The sequence below is a fragment of the Gadus morhua genome, chromosome 2 (assembly GCF_902167405.1).
Source record: "Gadus morhua chromosome 2, gadMor3.0, whole genome shotgun sequence".
Classification (NCBI taxonomy): domain Eukaryota; kingdom Metazoa; phylum Chordata; class Actinopteri; order Gadiformes; family Gadidae; genus Gadus; species Gadus morhua.
The window spans coordinates 13,193,155-13,217,701 of NC_044049.1; the positions used below are offsets into that span (position 1 = coordinate 13,193,155).

A 24,547-nucleotide genomic window follows, 5' to 3' on the forward strand; every position below is an offset into this window, starting at 1 on the left:
CAAATCTCAAAGTGTGTCATTATGTTACAGATAAAATGAGCTGAGCCTTGTACTGAAAGGCTGCAAATCCTATGTCAGTAAATATTGATGACTTTCATTGCTGATGATGTATCTATTTTTACAATTGAGCCTAGTCATTGGTTTGCAACAATCTTGTTCTACGTCTTTTTCGGTATTAAAAATATAGATATAACTTATATAATGAAAACATGCAACTTGTGTGACATTAATCATTGCATGGTCTTGCAAGCATACACATATATATCGATTTTTTTTTTTTTTTTTTTTGATGGAACATAGCCAGACTGGGACCAAGAGTGGGTTCGAAAGCCGCTGACCTCCTCCACACATATGACAATATGACAAACATATGACATGTTATTTATTCCATTACGGGTGGAACTGTTCACCAAATTTACGGTCGATGCCAGAGAACCTAGAAAAATCCCTGGGGCTACACAGTCTATTACTGATGTTTATTCAATTGATTTGCATTTCTAATTATGTTGGAATGTGAAAGTTTGTAAAACTGCACCAAACGTCACGCAAACATAAAATAAAGTTTTCCATCTTAATAGTGAAAAGACGAATGAACCAAATAGACACAAATAAATGAACCTCAGTTATCCAGCTGTTGCTTTATTTTAATCTCAAAATAGCTATATTATTCATGGAAAAAAAAGAATAGCAACAGCTGAAACGTCACCGAATAAGATATGAGTGAGATGTGTAGGAGTTGATGAAAGGCATTGTGTAAATCAAAAAAAGAGTCAGATATGTTGCGAATGTGTGAAAGAGGTGCTGTAAAATGCACTTTCTGGTTGCAATTTTGAAAAGCCTATTCTGTCACAATGTTAACCTCAGTCATCTAAATTAAAAAAACAAAATACGCCTGGATTCCCTCATTCATAGTCAATGGTCCTCATAAAGTGATCCCACACCAAAAAATCCCTTTTTCATTAAACCTCAGATACGGATTCCTCAAACATGGTTAACGGAAAAGGAGAGATAACGGTCCTGTGTCCACTTGTGCTCTATTCAGCTGCTTTGCCGATCCCTTGATGGAGAAGTCTCCGGAAAGTTCTTGGCCCCGCGGGGGGAACTGCACTGCACTTTCTCTACCCCATCGTCATCTACTTAAACGTCTTCATCCTCCAGTCGGAAAAAAACAAGTCCAATAACACATCAGTGTCCCGAGACACATTAAAGTAGAACATTTTTCACAGACACACACACACACACATAAACAGACCCACACACACGGCACGCAAACACACATTTTTGTCAAATGTGTTTTGTTTCCACAATGCTTTTTTTGCTTTTTTCCCTCAGCAGTGTAAAAACAAATGAAAAAAAACTGAGGAGGATTTTCTTTGAGCAACATAAATAAAAATAAATAGAGATTCTATGTTTTTATATATATATATATATATATATATGTATATATATATATATATATATATATATATATATATATATATATATATATATATATGTGTGTCTTATGAGTATATAGCGTTATAGGTCCTGCACCGCGGGTGGGTGGGGGGGTTCTCTACATGAGCACACAGCTCTTGGCCCTGTCCTTCCTCATGGCCGGGACGGGCTCCAGGTCCTCATCCCGCCCGGGGAGGGGGGTGAGAGGGAGGTGGGAAGCCCTCTTCAGGCCCCTCCTGGAGCTGCTGCGCTTTAGCTGTGGCTTGCTGCCTGGCGGCCGGCGCACCGACGCCAGCGTAGTGACGTGGAAGACGTCACGCACGCTGTTCTCTGACACCTTGGAGGTGCACTCCACGTACGCCACCGCGCCCATCTGCCGGGCTATCGTGCTGCCCTGGGAGAGAGGGAGAGGGAAGGGAGGGAGGGGGGGTTCAGACACTATGGAGGGTGTTCATAGGTTCAACATTGTCATTTCATCATCATCATTTCATCAGCCTCCTCATCATCATCATCATTTCATCAGCCTCCTCATCATCATCATCATTTCATCCTCATTCTCAGCATCAAAATAATCTTCTTCATTACCATCAACATTATCATATTCTTTGCCCACCATCCATTAAGTTATAAAACAGATTAAGTACTTTCAATTGATCTCCAACGCAGTTAAACCGCTCCTTACTAGTTAAGCAGATTTTCAGGTAGATCGGCATCCGTTTTCTTGCTTTTTTTCCTTTTTTTGTGTATGAGCATATCAGTATGTCTATTTTTGTTTTTAGTTGTGATATGATGAAATGCTATATTCTCCAAAACAATTTCCCCACAAGAAAAAAATAAAATATATCTCTATCATCATCATCATCATCATCAGCTTCATCATCTCCCCATCATCCTCTTCCTCGTCATCATATCATCTCAGGATCATCATCCTCATCATGTCTTCAGCATTTTCATCATCGTCATCTTCATTCTCAATCTTAGCATTATCCTCCTCATTATCCTGATTTAATCATCAGCATCTTCTTCATTAAAATAACTGAGGTCAACTTATGTACAGTGCGTCATCATTATGACACTTCCAGCTAATTATTCTCTGGTTTCCATTGTTAATATGTTTTGTTTTTCGACGCCTTTGATTGGTCTAGATTGGGGCTCCCCCCTTCCCTCAGTCTCTCTGCCTGAAAGAAAAGGTATGATTCCCTGCTTTGGTCTACAATACCTAAAAAAATCCCTTCTAACGTATCTCCCATGCTCCTCGCTCTCTGTGTTTGTGGAAAACACAGGCAGCGAGCTCACCAATCACAGACAAAACTAGTACAAGCCTCACACACAACTAGTACTTCATCCCACTACACTTTACTTGAAGCAACGTCAGATTACACCATTGCTGCACAGCTTGAGCTTTTCACTTTTTTTGTCATATACTTTTCTATAGTTAATCCACTACTAAAATTGTGTGTAACTAAGACCCCACTTCCCTGTATCTAACCTGTGTAACCTTATTAATGAAGAAACTCACAAGGGCCGGTATCTGTGGTCGCCGATGCAAAAAGAACAGTATGTATTTAATAAGTAAGTATAATAAATATATTTAAAATAATCCAGTACTAAATAAGATATTGACTAATATTAAAGATAATAAATAGATCAAAACAATTAAGTATACTCACTCTAAATATTTATTTAAATAACTATTACAGTATAATATAAATTATGATGAACAGATAAAAAGAATTCAGTGGACCTACTCCAGACAGCACTTATGTGATATTGCAGTTATGCAGCGTTATTCCAATAAAACATGTGCTTTAATCAATTTGACAGTTCCATTAATAATCTATTTATGATAAAAACAATTTAGTGGACCTTCTCTAAATATTTACTGATATAACTATTACAGTATAACCATTCAATATTGGTGGCCTAATGCCCAATCACACTCTCACTCACACTGACTATAAACTCTGCAATAGATAAACTATAACAAAACAACTCAACCATAGAAATAGCAATACAACAATACAATCAGGATTCTATTTTTACAGTCCTTCGTTTCTTTCCAGGATAGATGTGAGTGGGTTCAAAGTTTGGAACATGTATGATGACGTAATTGTCCCACAAGAGTTCAATATCGTTCCGGCAAGCAGCTGTGCAGGCGGTGCGTGTGAGCGGTATGAATGTGTAATAACGGACAGTCCAGAAGGAGCTCCTCTTTTATGTGTGCGTGTGATGTCAGGATGATAATGTAATAAACCTGGAACCCTGTACCGGGATGGTCCGGAGAGATGGGTCACCAAAATGTCCGTGGATGGCAGGGCTAAGAGCGTCGGCCTGCAGGTAGGGTAAACCCAGGGTGGGCTGCTACGCGTCTGTCCGTTGCCAGGGAAACCGCAAGCTGAGCTTCTTCTCGCTGAGCAGGCGGTTTCTCAGACGGTTTCAGAGATATTTACTTTAAATAGATGCCCACAACCAGTTTTGGGAACGTTACTTTAAAAAAGTAATTAGCTATAGTTACTCACTATTTGTTCCAAAAAGTAACTGAGTTAGTAACTGAATTACTCTATAATAAAAGTAACTAGTTACCAGGGAAGGTAACTATTTGCATTACTGTAAAAAAAGAAGTTGCTATATTTTGATTTTTCTGTGTTAAATAGTTTAACTGCCCATTCAAGGCCCTGATATACTTTCAACTGAATTTTAATTTGCTTGGTTGCAAAGGCTGTGGAACATCTGATGAATACTACAGAAAATGCCAACTCTTCATCGGATTGCTCCGGACTCGCCATTTCTGCTGCTTCATCGAATCTGTTAGGTGTGTGGGTGTGCATGTGTGTGTGTGTGTGGCGCCAGGTCCTGGCTTGTGTGTTAAAACACTGGCTTCGATTGGCTACCATGAAACATGACTCTGCTTTAGACAATCATATTCGCTCATATCATTGTTAACCCACCTGGTCTCCTCAGTAGGTGTTTGTGTTCGGATTACGCAGTTTATTCAATCAATTCATAGTAACGCACCACATTTAACGTACAGTAGTGGTAACAGTGTTGTAATGTGGGAAACAGTAATTAGTTAGATTACCGAAAAAATAATGGGGTACCTAACGCCGTTCTTTTAAACTGCGTTACTACAAACACTGATTGCGGGTGGAAAAGGCCCCCTTACGCATTTCATACCTCCAACGGCAGACAGCAGCAAATTATCACACAAAAAAGCTGATTCAAATGCACACATTTATGCTATCCGGTTTATCAGCCCCTTTCTTCTCCTCTCGACTCAGAGGTCATGGAGCGAATGCAGTGCACCCACTCGTTTATCAATGTCGGTATCTTCTGTGCATCTTGTACTGCACCAAAGCCATAAAGCTGCATTGATGATGATCTGATAAAGAATAAGGGTTTGAGACCCGAGTTCTGTCTGAGTTAGATTCCTAGAATTCGGGTTGGAGTCCCAGAGAAGGCCCTCAGAAACGACCAAGTTCCTTTAGGTCGGGTTGGAGTAACAGAGAGAATGTTGATCTGATCTTAAACACATTGCACTTTCTAAAATGCTTTTTTAAACTTTTAAACTTTTTAATCTATTTTACTAATTTTTTGCATACGTTTTCTTTTCTATTATTTAATTGTATTTAATTTTATTGTATGACAATTTTTATATGTGCAGCACTTTGAGTCTGCCTTGTGTATGAAAAGTTCTACATAAATAAAGTTGCCTTGCCTTGCCTTAATATTTCTATGGAATTTCTCTGGAAAAAAAACGAAAATGTGTCCCTCGACATTAACACTGCCGACAAACTCCTTGAACTCTCTCTCTCTCTATCTCTCAACAAGCAACCTTTAATTTGTGTCAGCAAATTGTTGTCAGAATGCCAAGCACAGCAACATGTCCAGGGGAGGTTCACACAACTCCTAATCTACGACGGTTTTATTGTGATGAGCCACTCCCTCTCTCGCAACCCCCCTGCAATTCCCCCTCCCCAGCGCAACCACTACCCGGCCTCCATCGATCATCAATCCGTCTGCCCATCCTTCCATCCAACCATTTATCCATCCATCCATCCATCCATCCTCAACCAATCCCAGCCTCCATCCATCCATCCTCAACCAATCCCAGCCTCCATCCATCCACCTATCCATGCGTCAATGCCCTGGTGGTAAGGGTGTACCTGCTCGTGTGGGACTGGGATGAGCCTCTGCTTGGACAGCTCTCTCAGGGTGCCCATGTCCGTCCTCATGTCCAGCTTGCAGCCCACCAGCACCACCTTGGCATTGGGGCAGAACTCCTGCGTTTCCGCATGCCACTGTGAACACAAGGAACAAATAAACAACACGTGTGATGCTGTAAAGGTGAGATTCATGGCGAGTACCTTGTTCAGTCAGCAGGTTGATTTCATTGCTTGAAATTGTGTTTTAGGGAAGAATTTATTCATTTCAAATTTGACACGGCCATTTAGGCCGGAAAGACTTATATTTATTCATATTTCCTTTCCTGGCGTTTCGTTATCAACTCTGGTTGTACATTAACATATTACGGCAAATAGATGTTGATTTTGACCTAGAAATCGCCCTAGCTAAGTGACTGGTTCCAACATGCATTTAGCTTTGTTTATATCACAGAAAGACATCTACTTTCAAAGTTCAAAGTTCAAAGTACTTTATTTGTCATTGCCATAAAGACAACGAGACAGTAGAGGCAACCAGACTTACACAGCTAAATAATAATAAATAACAATTAATAAATAGATTCATAAATATCATACATAAAATAATAATAAAAATAATAAAAGCAATATATCTCCATATCTCCATATTAAGGTGCATCAAGTCTTAGAGTGCACTTTGTTTTGGTTATACAATCTTTCTTCGCTGGAAGAGCCATGGCTTCCTGATCCCTGGGCTATAGTCATAGTTGTTAGCATGTAGCTGACTCCCAGTCGAATGGTTGTACGTTCGATGACCTACTCTTACCATGCTCATTAGTTACCTATATATGAACTCACTGTAAGTATAGAAATGTGTTAATAGTGCCATATTAGTTGGTTCATTAAATGAGCTGTGAACAAATCCCTTATTTTTTTTCCTAAGCTTACCGTTTGAAGGAAAACATTGGTTTGACAGATTATTTAAGAGCTTATAGAGAGAGCATTCTTAGAGCTGTCTTTTCACTTGACAACCACATCACCATGGTTATGGTATTGGTAAGCAGCTCATTAAACACAAATATTTTTAGGAGGAGCCACGCAGTTCATATCTTTAACTAGAAAAGTTTTTCTTCTCTACCGCGGAGACTTAGATGCTGAGGAAAGTCTTACCACTACTTATGTCTTAATTTTTCCGCTCATTTCTGTACATATAGAGCAGCATAGGCGTGCCAGCTATGTTGTACACACTAAATACCAATGCATCCAATGTTTCTAATTGGCTCCAGTGTGACCAATATAGCTGCAATGAACAAAGCAACAAAAAAACTAAAGAACATGGCCAGGCAGCCCTTTTAAAACAGTACCATCTGGGAATAAGTGTCGCCTCTGAAACACAGCTGAACCAACAATCAGGCAACATAAATAACCAACAGGAGGCAACAACTTTGAAAAGTCCAAATACCGTGGAAATATTCCACATGTGCAGAATACCAAGAATGTGCGCTCATGCTTTAAGTCGGGAGCGACCGCTGTCCTTTGGGGCCTCATACTTATTCTCTCACCACCACCCAATCAGAAGCTTTGATTGTTGAACCCCCCCCCCCCCTTTTCCTGCAGCCCCTCCCCTTTGCTGTCATGAAGCGACCCCTCTGACTCCGCGATCTCCGCAGGTCAACAGCCTTATTTTTGGCTGGCTCTTGTGCAACAGGTTTTCCTTGTGGCCCCACAAGATACAGAGATTAGCAGGGTGGCTGCCAAGCAGGTCAAAGGTCATGGGGGAGGGGGTTGGTGGAAAGAACCTTGGATGGCAGCTTACGTCTCGCTGTTGACAGGATCCACTAGAGGTGTGTCAGATCTACCGAGTCTGTGGAAGAAGGTCTATCCCCTGGCTCAGACTACTGAATGCGTCGGGATGGCGCGAGAATACCTCTAAGACACACAGGAGGGGCGTCTCGATGAGACTGGCCTCACACATGGCTTCAAGATGAGAGGCCGCCGGTGGTCAGTGTGGCCTGCCTTACGTGACAAACATGGTAATTAAGAAGGGTGGTACTACTCCACGTTCTCACAACTCCAAAACACACCGAAGTTCGTATAATTGGACTGAGAGCCATAATAAAGCACTCCCCCACACGGTCTCATCGTCGCAGGCTCACCAAACAAGCGTCAATGCCACCGCCATGACCAGACCCACCACCACCACCACCACCACCACCACCACCACCACCACCACCACCACCACCACCACCACCACCACCACCACCACCACCACCACCACCAACATCTGTCCGTCTCTCAAAGACCAGTGGAGCCAATGGACAAGGCTGACTGAGATACTGGGGTTCTAGCTCTCTTGACACAGGCTAAATAGCATCTGCTTTGTTATTGCGTTGGCCTGGCTTATTCACCATATCTGATGTTTGAGGCTGAATGCATGGGGCTTGGGCTTTACTTTGTTCTGTTCTTTTCCACGGCCCTCCTGCCCTCCAGCTCCCCAGAGAGCCAGGGGTCAAGTGCCCCTAGATAGGCTGGCTGGAACAGAGGGGAACGTGACACTCTCGCCTGTGAGCGGATTTGTTCAATGGTTGATTGTCTAAGGCTGAAAGCCACTGAAAGCCATCAACACTATTGAAATGCAGGATTCATGTAGGATTGTATAAGGGAACAAACAAATTCATCTGGCTCTTTTTCTTTTTTTGGTTTTAATTCAAACACTACCTGCTGACTGAAGGAATAAATAAAATCAACTCTAATCAAACAAAGCCATAGCAGCAAAATATACTCAAACAACAAACCACTCCTGAAATAGGAAGAATAAGAAATAAAACCAATACACACTGACCTTCTTCATGACGCTGTCCAAAGTCTCGGGGCGGCTGATATCAAAGCAGATGAGGACCGCGTCTGAGTCGGGATATGCCAGTGGCCGCACATTGTCGTAGTACGAGGAACCTGTGATAAAGAAAGCACACGTGCAAGAACATAGGGCATCGGGTCAGGTTCAACTCCACCTCCGAGACGTTCCTCAAACAAAAGTACCCACCCCACCACCCGTCCCCCCACACAATATCAACCTGATTTAACCTCACAAGGTCTTTTACCTTTGCAATATTGCTAAGGCCTCATCAATGACACACTTAAATGAGTCTGTGACATTGAATGTAGACATGAGGCCGCTCATAGGAAAGAAAAATGTGCACACTTACATTCTGTTCATGCAACAACTAGGGGGGGGGAAACAGCCTTGTGCTGGACGATATTAAAATGTCTTTGTCTACAAGGGGTTTCCACACTTCACACACGCACACACAATTATCAACGCACAAAGCATCGTACTTCATACCAAGGACCGCTGCTAAGCTTTTGGAGGCCCTAAACATAATTGGTCATTAATCTCCCCCCCCCCACACCCTACACACACGCACACACACACACACACACACACACACACACACACACACACACACACACACACACACACACACACACACACACACACACACACACAAAACATGTCATCATAGAGTATCAAAATAACAGCCTCAACAGCAACACCATCAGTAATATATAAAGTAATCTATAAATAATATATAAATAATACATCAATCTTTAACAGCAGCATTACAATGTAATTACTGCATAAACTGCAGGCTCCAAAGATGAACGAAGATAATTATGCACATGAATATGGTATAAAAGGAAGTCATCAAGACAAACAAACAAACACACACACACTATTTTTCACAAACCCCAAAACTGCCTCAAAGTGCAGTATTGTCCTTATCAAAGTATTTTCCCTACACTGTGCAGAACTGTAACTGCTGGATAGTATGCAATACTAAATTGCGTGTGCATTCGACTTTCCCTAGCAGCAAAATCGCTAATCAAGTCATCATAAGACACCCATATGTGCCACTTAAGCATTCTTGTCCCATTGTTGACAGTAGATATGTTTGAATGAGTTTCAGTTTAGAAAAACTGCGCTGAGAAAGGATGCTCCACCGCCGATTCGAAAAGACGAGAGCTTTGAAGGCTGTACCATTTCAGGGAAGCGGGGGGGGACTCTTTATATATATTAGGTTAAAACATGTCATATGCCCAAATTGAGTGATAGGGTACACAATTAAGAAAAAACCATGGTGGGCCAGTTCACAACAAATTTAAATATTTTTTGTAATATAATAATGTAATTATTATCATGACATTTTTTGAGCAACCTTAATTTTGGGGGCCCCCGCCAGGTACTTTGGCCCCTACACGCTCTGCGTACACTGCATGTGGGGAGCGGCGGCCCTGCTCATACCATAACTGCTTCTGCGACTCAAGGGGGTGCTTCCCCCTCAGACCCAGATGAGGCTTTGTTCCGCCCGCATTGGGAGGGAAGAGCCTGCCACTGTGTTGCAGGACGTCTAGCCCTCCACCTGCTCTCATTAGGAGTCTTGTTGTTGTTACATTCCCATGTGTTGCATTGCTAATGTCCTTGTGTATGCTGCTGGAGTTTCGGCTACACCTGAACGAGGAACACCTGGAGACCTAATCAAGGGGGGCTGTGTGTGTATAAAGAGGAGCTGCATGGCAGTTGCCTCTCTCTCTGCTCTCGACTCCATGACCTGCTCCCCGGTGATCGTTGTCTGCTGTGGCCTGCTGTTGACTATTGCCCGTTTCTATCGCTGCCGTGAACTGCCTAGCAGTTCTGTTTTGTTATCCCTTATTTTGTGTTGAGCCAAGGAGCCGCGTAGGGGAGGCCTGCCATTTTGTTTGTTCCTTTTTTTTCTCCTGTTTTGCTTGTGGCTAGGGAGGATGAGCGCATGTATTTTTATTTACCTTTTAGAACGATCCATCTTTTGTTTCTGACCAGGGATACCTTTTGTTTGCTTTGTTGGCCATGGGTCTCCCTGAAGAGAAGTGCTCGAGCTGGCAATAAACACCGTTACTGGACCACCTGTTTCCTACTTTCTTCTATGGATCTGGTCTATGTTACTCCCCTTACCCCTAGCCCACTTAGGGGACGTAGCACTTGTAAAAAGATCTGGGGGTCTCAGTAAATGGCACGTCAACTACAGGCCATAACACCAATAATTATGATGATCATCATCATCATCATCATCCTCACCGTATCACATAGTTACAACCAAAATGATTACATAAAGGATCAAAGGGTAGGCATTATGTATTAGAACTCCTTACTAAGGCAAAGTATGACAGCAAAGTCTAGTATACTATTATTAATTACTTGCAGCTAGCATGAGCTAGCTGGACACAGTGAATGTTTCTCTGCCTGCAATGAAGCACTCGCACTCCCCTTGTGTGGCAAGTGACAATGTAGTAGACACACAACCCCAATGCCCCCTCCTCCTTCACACCCTTCACTCCACTTCTCATCCTCCAGACCTCACCACCACAACCATCCACCCGGACGCGTATTGGGAACAACATCCTCATGAGGGTCACTAGCTGCATGTGAAGAAAGGGGTGGGTGGGGTGATGAGTGATGACGTGAAATGAGAAACATCACAAGAAGCTTTTTTCCTCGCCAGAAATAGTGGTGAGAGTCTGAGGTAGTATGTGGTGATTAGATTCATTGCATTTTTTTTTTTTTTATGAAAGAGTACTTGTAAAAGTACTTGCTAAATAAAATGTATTATTATTTTATTGTTGCATTGGAGATCGTCCCTCAAGGTCTTTAACCGCGAGTTAAAACGATATGGGAGGAGAAAGAAAGAACGAGCGGAGGGAGCTCGAGGGCGAGGAACGAGAGAGGCCAAGTGAGAGACAGAGCAGAAAAAACCAGGGGGGAAAACCCCGGCGTCAGTGACGTTGACCTGGCCAAGGGGATGTTTGGCGTGGTGTTGGTGGAAAGGAAGTAAAGTCGCTGATACATGTTTATTTTACTTTAGGAAAGAATGAATAGAGTAGCAGACAACATTTCTGGGATCGATGGGTCAGTCCCTTCAGTTTACAATGATTGACAGGCCGCAGGGACCGGAAGAGACCTTCGTCACACACCGACAATTTGGAGAGCTGTTCTGTTTCCTGAGTGACAGACGGACTGAATCAGCATTTCTGCTAAGTCATGAGGACCACGTCCTCTATCTAAATGAAGGCATGAGGTAAGAGACGGGTTCCAGAAAGGAAAATGTGCAATGCGGCACTAATAGAAGTCAATCACTCTCACAAGCAAAAATCTGGCCTGCGGTTTGAAGTTTTTTTTCTCACGCACACACACACACACACACACACATACACACACACACACACACACACACACACACACACACACACACACACACACACACACACACACACACACACACACACACACACACACACACACACACACACACACAGACAGAGTGACTAAAGAGTGACTTGAGCTTGCAAACTGCTTTGCTGATTTTGCTGCTGGGGGGGTACAGCTGAGACCAAAATAAGTCCTTTGATAAAAAAATGTACAGCTGAAAGCAATGCAGGGTTCGATTCCCCATGCCTGCAGTCCACCTCTATACCTACCTAACTCCTGCTACCACTTGCTGCCGATTGACTTGAAAAGCCTCTGCTTAAATGACAAAATCGTAAATAGCAATGTAGTCAGCGTATTAATCTGATGATCTAATGATATTTCTTGAGTGTGCTAAAATAAATTAATCCAATTTTAAACAAAAACTCTGTTAAGCAGATTGCAAGAGCCTATGAAGGCTTAAGGGAGTCAACTCAGAATCAAAGGAGGCCTGTGGTTGAATGAAAACACTAATCTCATTCTATCTCCGCATCAACAGTATTACTGTAAACCTCAGGGTTATTTTTGCTCTGCAGACTTGCAGCAGAAAGAAACAACCATTTGGCAAAGAAATTGCTTTTTTTTGCCATGAACCCCTCTAATGTGTCTGTTAACATATGGAAGGGTGTCCATGGCAACAAACACTTCATTAGGTTTTCTACACAAAAACATCCGCACACACACATTGAACACTTCCCGGTGACGCCCTTCCCTCTCTTTCTCTCGTGTTCGGCCATTTTGTTTTTACTGAAACTACCATACACAGTACGCCGCCAAAACATGTCACAATTGGACGCTGGAGTATCGTAACCTAGAGTTATGCTAATGTATTCTTTGTGGGATCTGAAAGGATCGGAAGAAGGGTTGAGAGAGCAGGAGAACAGGAGAGTGGAGGGGGGGGATGACTTAATGACTTAAGTCCATTCATGTTGAGGGAGAACTAAAACAAAGGGGGGGGGATGCTTGAGTTCAATACTATAAGCGGCCGATTCAACTTTCAATGGTAAAATATGCATGTTTCAACATCCGAGGGGTGTGTCTGTGTAGTTGATGGGCCATGTCAATTATTGCACAGTTGCTTCAGTTGCCTTTGGCTGGGTCTGTAGGCTCCTTTGCTACACACGATATTGATTAAAGCAGCAAAAGCCTCCCCGTTGCATGGATCTGATTCAGGAGCCTATTCTCTCTCTCTCTTCCTTTCTCTCTCGCTCTCTATTTCTCTCCCTTTTTCTCTCTCCCCTGGCTAATATCCATCTCTCTCCCTCTATCAATCTCTCCAGATTCAAGAATTAAAGGGCTTTATTGGAATGGAACATGTGCATTGTACATTGTACATGTACAATATACATTGCCAAAGCACTAAAAATGATATCAGATAAAACGCAGGATACAAAATAGTAGCAGTACATCCTCATCTTCAAATCGCTTATCCGGGGTCGGGTCGCAGGGGGATCAGCTCCAGCAGAGGACCCCAGACTTCCCTTTCTCGGGCCTCATTGACAAGCTCTGACGGGGAGGGGGTCCCCGAGTTGTTCCCAGGCAAGTGTTGAGATATAATAGGGCTGCCCCCTAATAGTCGACCAAACGTTAGTCGATGAGAAGAGTCTCAGTCGACCAAGTATTCATTGGTCGCAGATTATTATTTTTTTTTAACTCCCAGGGAGTTTTGCTAGAGTTTGCCTACTACAAACTAATAGACAAACTCCAAAAATAAAGCGGGAACAGATTTCTGCCAACCCCGACAGACGGTATAGCCACCATTAATGTACATTTTCTACAATATCAAGTGCAAGGGAAGAATTGAACATAAAACAAACTCTTGTGTTTCACATGGTGATGGCCTCACTGAAACCAATCAGATAAAGGGCAAGAACACAGATATCAACTACATTTGTCCCAGTGTTTGTTAGATGTGAAATGAAGCAAAAAAAGGATGCTCTCTTTCTCCGGTAACGCAGTCGTTCGCGATGCCTTTCTTCTTCGTCGTTTCTTCTATTTGTCTGTAACTCATGCTCCAATCTTTCATCAATCGATGCAGATATTGTGGATGCAACGGTATATTTGATGCATCGCTGCAGCAACATTTAAGATGATCGTGGTGAGTACATACATTACACATTTCTCAGCCCTGGAACTCAAACCATTTTCTGATGCCCCCCAAAAAAATAAAAAATAATAATAATAATGATATCATAAACATGTGACGACTATTCGACTAATGACTTGTACTAACGACTACTAGTCGACTAGCAAGATCTTTGGTCGGGAGCAGCCCTAATAATCGCTCCACCTAGTCCGGGGTCTCCCCCGAGGTCTGCTGGTAGTGCCTGGCACACCTCCCTAGGGAGGCGCCCAGTGGGCATCCTTACCAGATGAACCACCTCAGCTGACTCCTTTCTAAGCAGAGGAGCAGCGGCTCTAATCCGAGTTCCTCACGGATTTCTGAGCTTCTCACCCTATCCCTAAGGGAGTCGCCAGCTACCCTCCTGAGAAAACCCATCTCGGCCATTTGTACCCGCGATCTTGTCCTTTCGGTTATCACCCATCCTTCATGACCATAGGTGAGGATAGGAACGAAGATCGACCGGTAGATCGAGAGCTTTGCCTCGCGGCTCAGCTCTCTTTTCGTCACAACGGTGCGGTGATGCAAAAGCATGCTCCGATTCTCCGGCCATTCTCACGCTTCATCATACCCTCAATCTCGAACAAGACCCAGAGGTACTTGAGCTCCGTCACTTGGGCTAAGGACTCATTTCCCATCCAGAGCAGGCAATCCACCGGTTTCCTGCTGAGAGCCATGGCCTCAGATTTAGCAATGCTGATCCTCATCCCAGCCGCTTCAGACTCGGCTGCGAGCCGATCCAGTGAGTGCTGAAGGTCACAGGCCGTTGATTCTATCAGGACCACATCATCTGCAAAAAGCAGTGATGAGATCCTAAGACCACTGTACTGCGACCCCTCCCCACCACGACTACGCCTCGGATTGGGGACAAAGTGCAGCACTGGCAGAGGTCAACAACCACAGGGAACGAAACCGACTTGCTGCCAAGAACGCGGACCCAGCTCTCGCTTTGGGTGTACCGAGACTGGATGGCTTTAAGGATTCGCAGAGCACGGAAAAGACAGTTTCACCGGAGTGTGCCCGCTTGCCGTGCTGCTGACTCAGAGCCAACCACCTACTTCAACGCTGCGCCTCCTCCATGCCCGCTCGCCTCTCCATTGAGAATGCAGCAGCTGCGACAGACGCCTCCTGTGTGAAAAGCCCTTTATGGCACATTGTGCGGGTCACTCGCGGGTACCCGACGAGTGACACGCAAAACGGTCGGATATGAACAGCGCCTGTTCCTTCGCGGGTTTTTGCGATTGCGAGCGAGACTTCTCCGGTGCTGGTGGATATGTTATTCAGGAGCAGAGGAGTCAACTAAAACCGTCCACAGTGGATGATGTGCTTTTTTTGCACAGCAATCTAAAGCACCAGGCCAAACACCAGATAGTGTAATTCCCCGGCGTACCATCCAATGTGTCTAATTTTCCTTCGGGTGCATGTCGGGCGTCGATGTCAATTTATAGCGGGTCGGGTCGGGTGCGGAATGTAATTCGCGCTACTGTCAGAACACGGGTCGGATGCAGTTTTAAGTATTGCGGGTACGGGCGGGTGCGGGTTTGCAAAATAAGACCCGTGCAGGAGTCTGGCACTGGCACACTAGCCGCAGGTTGGAAGAACGAGTCAATAGTTGCAAATTGTCCAAACACACCTAGCAGGTTGTGAAATCTTTCTCCTTCTCACTAGTGTTGGCTCGTTCGTTCGCATACCGGTTCGAATGTGCGAGTCTTTAGGACGAACGAACCGAACCCGTTTGTTTCTCTCGTTCGTCTCTCACCATTCGATTCACCGGAAACTCGACTGAACGAACAAACGGGTTTCCGGCAGCACTAACTCCACTGAGTCTGACCGACTCAGCTGAGAACCGTGCAATGGCGTGCATTCCATGATGCGATTTACCGCTACCGGAAACCAGGCTGAACGAACAAATGATTCGCGAACGACTCCTCCCAGTTCAGTCGAATTTCCGGTAGCACTGAGTCTGACTGACTCAGCGGAGAACCATGCAATGGCGTGCATTCCATGATGTGATTCACCGCTACCGGAAACTAGGCTGATTCTCGAACGACTCCTACATCGAGTTTCCGGTGAAACGATTCACCGGAACTCGACTGAACTGGGAGGAGTCGTTTGCAAATCGTTTTGTCCGTTCAGCCTGGTTTCCGGTAGTGGTAAATGGCATCACGGAATGGACGTCATTGCACGGTTCTCAGCTGAGTCAGTCAGACTCAGTGGAGTTAGTGCTTCCGGAAACTCGACTGAACGAACAAACGAACAAAAAAGGAGAAATTTACTGCACATGCGCGACCAGATGTAAAATTTCATCAGTCGCTCTGATTTTTGGTCGCAAAATGCAACCATTTGGTCGCAGTCTGGAGCCCTGTATATATATAAAAATCAAACAAACCAATTTATTTTCCCGCCATGCATCCATATTCCCTCAAAGAAAGCTTCCCTCCCGCCGAAAACACAGAAACACAGACACATGTGAAGGCAGCCAGGGCAGCAGAGCCGTAACACTTAGTAACACTGAGGAACCCCGACACCAGCCAGGGCGCTGAACGAGCACCAGATGGATGCTACTACTTCCGTACCCTTGTTACTTTCAACGTGAGCTGGGTAGTCAGTCCAGAGTGTTGTTATTTCAGATTCTATCGTGTTTTTTGGGTATTGAGAATTAAAGCCTATAAACGTTTATAAACACACACATGCGATGCATGCGTGTGTATTTGTGTGTGCAATTGTGTTTTTATGTGTGTGTGTGTGTGTGTGTGTGCGTGTGTGTGCAAGTGTGTGTGCAAGTGTGTGTGCAAGTGTGTGCGTGCGTGTGTGTGTATGTGCAAGTGGGATGGCGCAGGGGATGAGAGACATAGCCCCCACACATTCTCACTCACACACACACACACACACACACACACACACACACACACACACACACACACACACACACACACACACACACACACACACACACACACACACACACACACACACACACACACAGCCCTTTAATGTGCTTGCTCCACACTGCCTGACTTGACTGAAACACACCTACGTTCACGGACACACACACACACAAACCCGGTGGAATATCTTTAACTGTGAGTCACAGTCCCTTCATTCATTAATAAACAGCATAAGAACATTGACATAAGTGTTTCATGTGAATTCCACTCAAGGGACCCACTCTCCGGGTTCATGTCCAGCAGGAGCCTCAGAGGAGGAGGAGGAGGAGGAGGAGGAGGAGGAGGAGGAGGAAGAGGAAGAGGAAGAGGAAGAGGAGGAAGAGGAGTGTGTCTACCTTGAATGGATAGCGCTGTCATTCGATTTTAGCAGATCAGACGATGGGTCTTCGGTTAGTGCGGGTCAATGGAGACAGAGGTTGCAAATTTCCAGCGATTAAAACACTAAGACTTGCCTATGCTTGTGTGTGTGTGTGTGTGTGGTGTGGGTCAGCTGCTATGTTTGCAAGCCACAATGTGGGCCCCAAGTGCCACAGGCCGGCCAACACAGAGGAGGGGTTGTGGTGGGGGTTGAGGAGGCATGGCTGTTGAAATTCCCATACGCTAAAATCCCCGCGGTCACACAAATGCCAGTATGCATGGGTTCACACATTGTGCACACATACACACACACATACGCATTCCCCACGCGCATCCAAACAGTATATACTCTTCACCCCTGTGATTTTCCCTCCACTTTTCCGCCACTGTGTCTGTAGATTCCCCCCTCCATTGCCGTGGCCATGTATATAGCTTTTTAAACACCGTTCCTAACGAAACTCTCATCACAGCCCTGTTGTAGGGCGCACATGCCCAGTGTGGGTCCCACACTAGAGTGTTTCCTCTGGATGAACACGCCACATGTCCTTCTATTTAACACGGGCCGCTTAATGTCACAGCCCTTATGACTAATTGTTGAGATCGTTCCACCGGTGCACTTATACTTTAGCACTTCAATAGCTTAGATTTGAGTTCAGGTAACTTGGATATACATTTAAATGTTTTATGTATTTGTAATATATTGTGACTTACAATATCATGGTTATTATGATCATAATTAATTATGATTACTATTGTGCTTCTTGATGTGAGCTGCTGTATCACCTTAAGTTCCCCGCAAGGATGAATAAAACAACTGTCTATCCTTCTTTAGAGAGCAAGAATTATGTTTTGTTTTGCCTGCGAGGGGTTGCAGTTTAGCCAAAGGCCGTTTGTTTAAATTGATTTTATGTGAGTTGGGGTGGTTCTGGCTCCTTATAATCCTACCATGTATACAAACAAGAACACAGGGGGAGATGGTGTACTGAATGGCTATTCCCCACAGCGTCACCTACATGGTGCAGTGTCTTCTGCTTGGAGGGACATAACAGATCACAGGGATAACACGGGAGGTTTATTAGGCGGTACATCTTGGCTAGCTTCACACCAGCTTTGCAGCTAACTGGCGGTGCTGTGGATGTTTTTTACCTTCACCCTTTGGTGCAGGAGCTAAGTAGCGCAGATGGTGTGGTTGAGGCATTTCTGCATGTGCGTGCGTGCGTGTGTGTGTGTCTATGGATGCTTGACGCTGTATGGAAAGTGTGTTAAGGTATCAAACAAACAAAGGTGCCTGTGTGTGCCTGTGTGTGCCTCGGTGTGCCTCGGTGTGTGTGTGTGTGTGTGTGCGTGGATACTGTGTGTTAATTATAGCATTTGTTTTGCTGGGCATTTGGCACAGCATTACCGGGGAGCCTCTGCCCTCTGGTCTGTCTCATGTGGTGGTTGAGTACAGCTGGGCTCAGCCATCATGCTTCAACAACCAGTCTTTGAGTAATTGCGGTTTCATGCTTCTTTTATATACACAGATATAACCATCGAGATTTGCGAAGAGGCAAACAACCCCCCACGCTGGGTGTCACTGATTAGGCGAAAAAGAGTGAAAAGATCTGGAATGGATCATCAACGCCATCAAAATGAAAGTCTGTTCACCGCCGGCGGTTAGACAATATCAATATCAGGATACAGCATCTGCTCTTCTGCTGTTTTAGTCTACCTGTGGTTGTTTGTTGCGATGCAGAAGACAGGATGTCTTGTCATTGGTCACACCTGAAGGACAAGAGTAAGCCTCTTTCAACGATATCAACGATAAGGATATCGATTAATGTTTTGGTTGTTGATTATTCAAGCTTTTCTTTTTTAATATACTGAGAAAATATTACAAATATATAATATTAATATAACTTCCTGGTGAATTCCTTTGGATTTGGATCCAACACATCTTTCTGGGGAAGTGAGACATTCCGTCAGGACCAAATGGAACAAAGATATGGACTCTCAACCTCTCTACAGTGTTACCCTCGCCCGGGCTTCCAGGCAGGCAGGTTTATTCAGGCCTGTTGCTCAAGGATGGCTACAGTTGTAGGGTGTGGACAATGAGGATCGAACTCAGTACCTTCCAGCTGGGAATAGAAGTAGAATTTGTAGAATTAAGTAGAATTTGAAGGAGGGTGATTCAGTGTTGCATTAGGAAAACAGGTTTTCTTTAGGCAGTTGTTGCCTCTACCCCAGACATTCTCAACCTGGGATATGATATGATTGTGACAAATTAAGTAACACTTCAGTCGCTTAGCTTAATTAGGGTCTACGAGGCAGCAACCTAGCTTGCGACCATGGATAAATATTTGCGTCGGAACACTGACGCCGAGCCTAAATCAGCTAAATGTAGGAAATATGACGACAGTTAAATAGAGTTTGGTTTCATTGAAAACAGCGAGGACTGTGTGTGTGTGTGTGTGTGCGTGCGTGCGTGCGTGCGTGCGTGCGTGCGTGCGTGCGTGCGTGCGTGCGTGCGTGCGTGCGTGTGTGCGTGTGTGCGTGTGTGAGAGATTGATTAAGAGAGAGTCGACTTGTTTGCCGTGTCTCTTGATACCTTTTCTCCAAATCAACAAAGCAAGCAATTGAATCCACAGCCACGACACCACAGTTCCCCGGCTGAGTGAGTTTATCAGACAAAAAACGACTGGCATAGCTTCAAAATGAAACCCCGAATTTGTGTAGGGTCCAAGAGGGTAAATATAGCATATAAGTGCGTTGTCTGATCACAGTTAAATTAATTTTTCATAATTTACCAGCTCTCGTTTTGAAGAATAATCACTGTTTCAATGGGAATCGCGACGGTCTATACTTGCAACATATAGTGTACATATTTCGAATTGGAAATTCGTCCCAGCCTTTATACCACAGATACAAGGGTCTATAGCATATAACCGCTTTTTCTGATTACAGTTTAATCATTAAACTGTAAATATGTACACTTTTTGTTGAAAGTATAGACCGTCGCGATTCCCATTCTAATGAATGGCGAGGTGATTATTCTTCAAAACGAGAGCTGGTAAATTGTGAAAAATGAATTAAACTGTAATCAGACAACGCGTTATATGCAATAGACCAGGGATGGGCAACTGGCGGCCCGCGGGCCGCATACGGCCCGCATCCTTACTCAGTCAGGCCCGCACATAATAATAATAATAAAAAAAACATTAAAAAAAAGATTTTATTTTTATTTTTATAATTGATCGAGTTACACAAAACTCGGTCAAGAAAGATGAGAAGAATTCATAGAATTCAAAGGAAAACCCATGCGTCTAGTATGCTTAGAAAGGATATCAGTCATTAAAGATATCCACATAAGTCGCCACTACAACTACTACAACTGCAATGAATATCATGCTTGTTGGGTTTGAGTTCATTGAGTTGTTGCACTTAATGTTGGGCCACTGTTTTTCAGTTTTGTGACATCATTGAATGATGATATATGTGAGCCCTTTGCACTGATTACAATACTAACCATTCATGTGGCTTTTTGAGCATGCAAAACATGAAATTAATTGTTGGTCAAATTAACATACCGTACATAGGTTAAGATTCTGGAAGATTTTTTAGGTAGTGGCCATCCCCAAAATGCACCAGAATGCAGGAAATCATATCTACCAAATTCGAAATTGTGTAGCTTCCCTCAGCTCACGTTTAGTTGAAGTGTGCAGTCATGTGGCCCTCTGTGGTTATGATGAAAAATGTGGCCCTCTTTATCATGAAAGTTGCCCATCCCTGCTATAGACCCTAGAGTACAGGTTGGTTGGTAAAGGTCGGTGACTTATGTTTTATGGTAGCCCTGTAGCCTTGTTATTTGGAAGTTAAATAAGTTCTGAAAATAAAGGAAGACATTCAAAAATTCCTATATTTTTAACATTAAAACATTTATCGATATCGGTAAATATCGGTTATCGGCCATAACAGCAAAATAAATATCGAATATCGTATCGGCCAAAATGTTCATATCGGTGCATCCCCAATCCACACATAAAGTTATCATATTATCTCCGGAGAAAATACTGCCTCCATGCTGTCTGTGGCTAACCCAAAACAAACTACAGTGACAGTGGACGCACTTATGCCGCCTCTTGCAACTTAGACCCTACGGCCTACGTCATATCCTGCCCCTTGCAAGCCCAACCCCTTAACCACACAGAGATTTTACTGATGTCTAAACGACACAGATGTATGCAGATAAAGCATGAAGTCTGAATCACCCTCAGGGTCAAATCTCCTGATGTAAAAATGCTGAGAAATGTGGAGGACATGTCTGAAAACGGCTAATGACACACGCACACACATACTCACATGAAAACCCACACACACAGTAAAAAGGTGCAAACATATTTAAATAGTTTTCGCCCCGGGGTATTATTTCCTCAAGATGGAACCTTAGAGGCTGGAGATAAGAGAAGTCTTCTGAGTCCCGGCTCCGAGGCTCCTAGAGGTCCCAAGACTGATATGAGGCTCAAGCAGATTTACCACCGGGAATGGCACTCAGGCCAATCAAAAAAAAACATTCTTCAGGGGTGAACGCCCATATAACTTTAAAAATATCTCGGCATGGTTCATTCTAGAGATGCTTTTAAGTTGGAGATTGTTTTTGCCAATGGAAGGAATTCCCCCCTTGGAGGGTTACCACACTAAGGTCCCTCAAGCTAAAGCTGTGGATGTGGAGGGAGATTAGGCCTGTGCACCCACTACTGGGCTGTCCACATACATAAACAGCACCAGTTGCAACAGATACGTGCCTGTTATTACTGCTGGGAAGAAAGTATCTAGAAAATACGTGGGAAACTATAGGAAAGTTATGTTAGATGTTAGGGATTTGACTATGACGTGTAGCGTTCACCACTAGTCTATAAACAACAACCACCACAGCACTTCCCACCATCCCGGTCCCACCCTGACCCCAAATCCGAGCATGGGAACAATCGGACAAACACACGCACACGCACACGCACACGCACACGCACACGCACACGCACACACACACACACACACACACACACACACACACACACACACACACATAAAAACAAAGCACGCTGTGGAATGCAAGCATAGCCTACAGCGCGCGCACTGGGGCACGAAGACAAATGAGGTTTCCATGAACGACAGTCGAAAAAATAGCTAGGCTTGTACATATCTGTCACAAGATGGCAAGGTTCAGGGCCAATATTAGTTGCGTGGGAAAAAGTGTCAATGGACATGAATCCGTCGTGTCTTCCTGCCATCCCAGCCAGGGACAGATATCACAGAGGGCTGATTGGATGTCAGAATCCTGAGGGAAATGGGACAGCCAAGAAATTGCCTTACCTGACGTATCCCACATGTTCAGCTCGATCCGCTGCTTGTCGATCTCGAAGCTGGCGGTGTAGTTTTCAAACACTGTAGCTACATAGTTCTAAAAATTCCATAGAAGAGACATTTGGGATTTAATTGCTTTTAGTCTAATGTAGCGACAAAAAGTTATGCAGTCTATTTTTCAATATGCAATTTATTTCTGCCTTTATAATATCTGCAACTGTAAAGCATAGGCCTATGCGTATTATACATGCACAATGACTCCAATAAGTACTAAGAAAAAGTCAAGTGGCCATGATAATTCTAAATAATGATATTATGGATTGGTTTGTTCGGTGGTAAATGTCAGATATTCATCGTATACAAACTCACTTGATAAGTCTGGCCATGGACTACATGCAAAATAGATCTACATAAAAGCAATTTATATATACATGCATAAATATGTTTCCAAAATGACTGTTAAATTGATCTTACCTCTGGATAGCAGTCCTTAGCGAAAACGTGCAACAGTGCGGTTTTACCACATTGTGTATCTCCAACCACAACAATTTTACAGCGGCTGCCTAGGCTGTCCATTTTAAATCGTTTTCTTCCCACGGAAACTGACAGGTATCATTCATCCACCGATTTGTGATCATGCGTAATGGATGTGCTTTTGATGGTGAACCCGCAAAAAGATGCGCCGATTGGTTCGCACTTGGTCCACATTAGGCTGGTGGAGCTGATCAAACACTACGGACACAAAAACTATCAACGGTTGCTGCCCTACCTCCTACCTGACTGAATGACTCCCTCCAGCCACCGCACGCGGATCCCTCCCTGATAACTCTGGGTTGTTTGGCCACGCCTCCCCGTCTGACGGGATAGAAGAGCTCTTCTTGATTTAACCATGTAGGCAGCGTTTACATGGTTTATCGTGTTTGTTTATTCGCTTCCGATATTTAAGTTTGTTTTTTATTCTGATTTGCGCAATGAAGCAAGTTCGAGCAAGTCTTCTCATTGAGTTTGTAACCACAATATATCAATTTATCATTATTATATTATTATATTAGATAATAATTTATTTCCAAAACAAAGATTAAGAACCTTTCACCAATCATAGAATAGTACAGATGTTAAGACAATATAAGCATAATAGTAGGCCTATAGAATAAAATAAGATACGCTAGTTTTTCTTTTGTAAACGTAAAGTGTCCCCTTAAAATAACTGAGAGTGAGCCTTTTTTATGATAGAAATTAAACATTGTACCACTTGCAAAACAATAGGCCTATATTCAATATGGGAGAGGTTGTTCCCCTACACCTCAATACCAGCCTGTCCACACTAACTGTAATGTTTTAACAAACTTTACAATTAGTTACATTAGCTATAGGCCTAGTAGAAACGTAACTTTAAGCTTCCATGGTATTGTGGTTTTGGAATAGGTTTGACTTGAGGTACATGGTCAACGCGTGATATATTCAAAGATAAAGAGAAACAAACTTGCAATCTGGAGGTAGTTCAGGAATTATCTGCTGAATCCAGGTAAAAATCCAGTTTATATTGGTATGGGAGGAATGGTAAATGCCAACAAACATGTGGTCCAATGAGGTAGGCCTACTGATGTTGACTTTAAAATCATGTGGCAAAGAATTAATTAATCTAAATCAATGGGCCTGTTTCCCGGTGGGCAGCTATAGGCCTAGCAGTGAATGCATTAATCAACTTTTAATTGTATATTCAAAAACAGGTTTATTCATGTTTTCATGTGGTAGACCTATCCGAAAATAAAAACACTGATATCCATAATCAAAACGTTTAAGTAAAAATTAGACAATACCACATTGAGGTCGACGCATCAAAGTTATTGATTATGCTTTCTACAAAGACCAATACTGCCACCTTCTGGCAGAAAAGCTCGGTTGCAATTGGTGTAATTGGGTTTTC

General features: G+C 43.6%; 1 protein-coding gene across 1 annotated transcript; it reads right to left on the reverse strand.

Moving 5' to 3' along the window:
* Nucleotides 1-1,523: 1,523 nt before the first annotated feature.
* Nucleotides 1,524-24,211, reverse strand: rnd2 (Rho family GTPase 2). Its single transcript, XM_030340341.1, has 5 exons — nt 23,095-24,211; nt 22,630-22,717; nt 8,419-8,528; nt 5,601-5,735; nt 1,524-1,831 (listed from the first exon to the last, which is right to left on the reverse strand). The coding sequence occupies exons 1-5, from the start codon at nt 23,194-23,196 to the stop codon at nt 1,556-1,558; spliced, it is 711 nt and encodes a 236-aa protein (XP_030196201.1). The 5' UTR covers nt 23,197-24,211; the 3' UTR covers nt 1,524-1,555.
* Nucleotides 24,212-24,547: the final 336 nt, after the last annotated feature.

Excerpts from the sequence above, each read along its gene's own strand:
- rnd2 (XM_030340341.1), bottom strand. The coding sequence starts at position 23,196 with ATGGACAGCCTAGGCAGCCGCTGTAAAATTGTTGTGGTTGGAGATACA. Across the intron at positions 22,718-23,094 it reads CTAAGGACTGCTATCCAGAG|AACTATGTAGCTACAGTGTT; the intron begins GTAAGATCAATT and ends TGGAATTTTTAG. Across the intron at positions 8,529-22,629 it reads GAACATGTGGGATACGTCAG|GTTCCTCGTACTACGACAAT; the intron begins GTAAGGCAATTT and ends TCTTTATCACAG.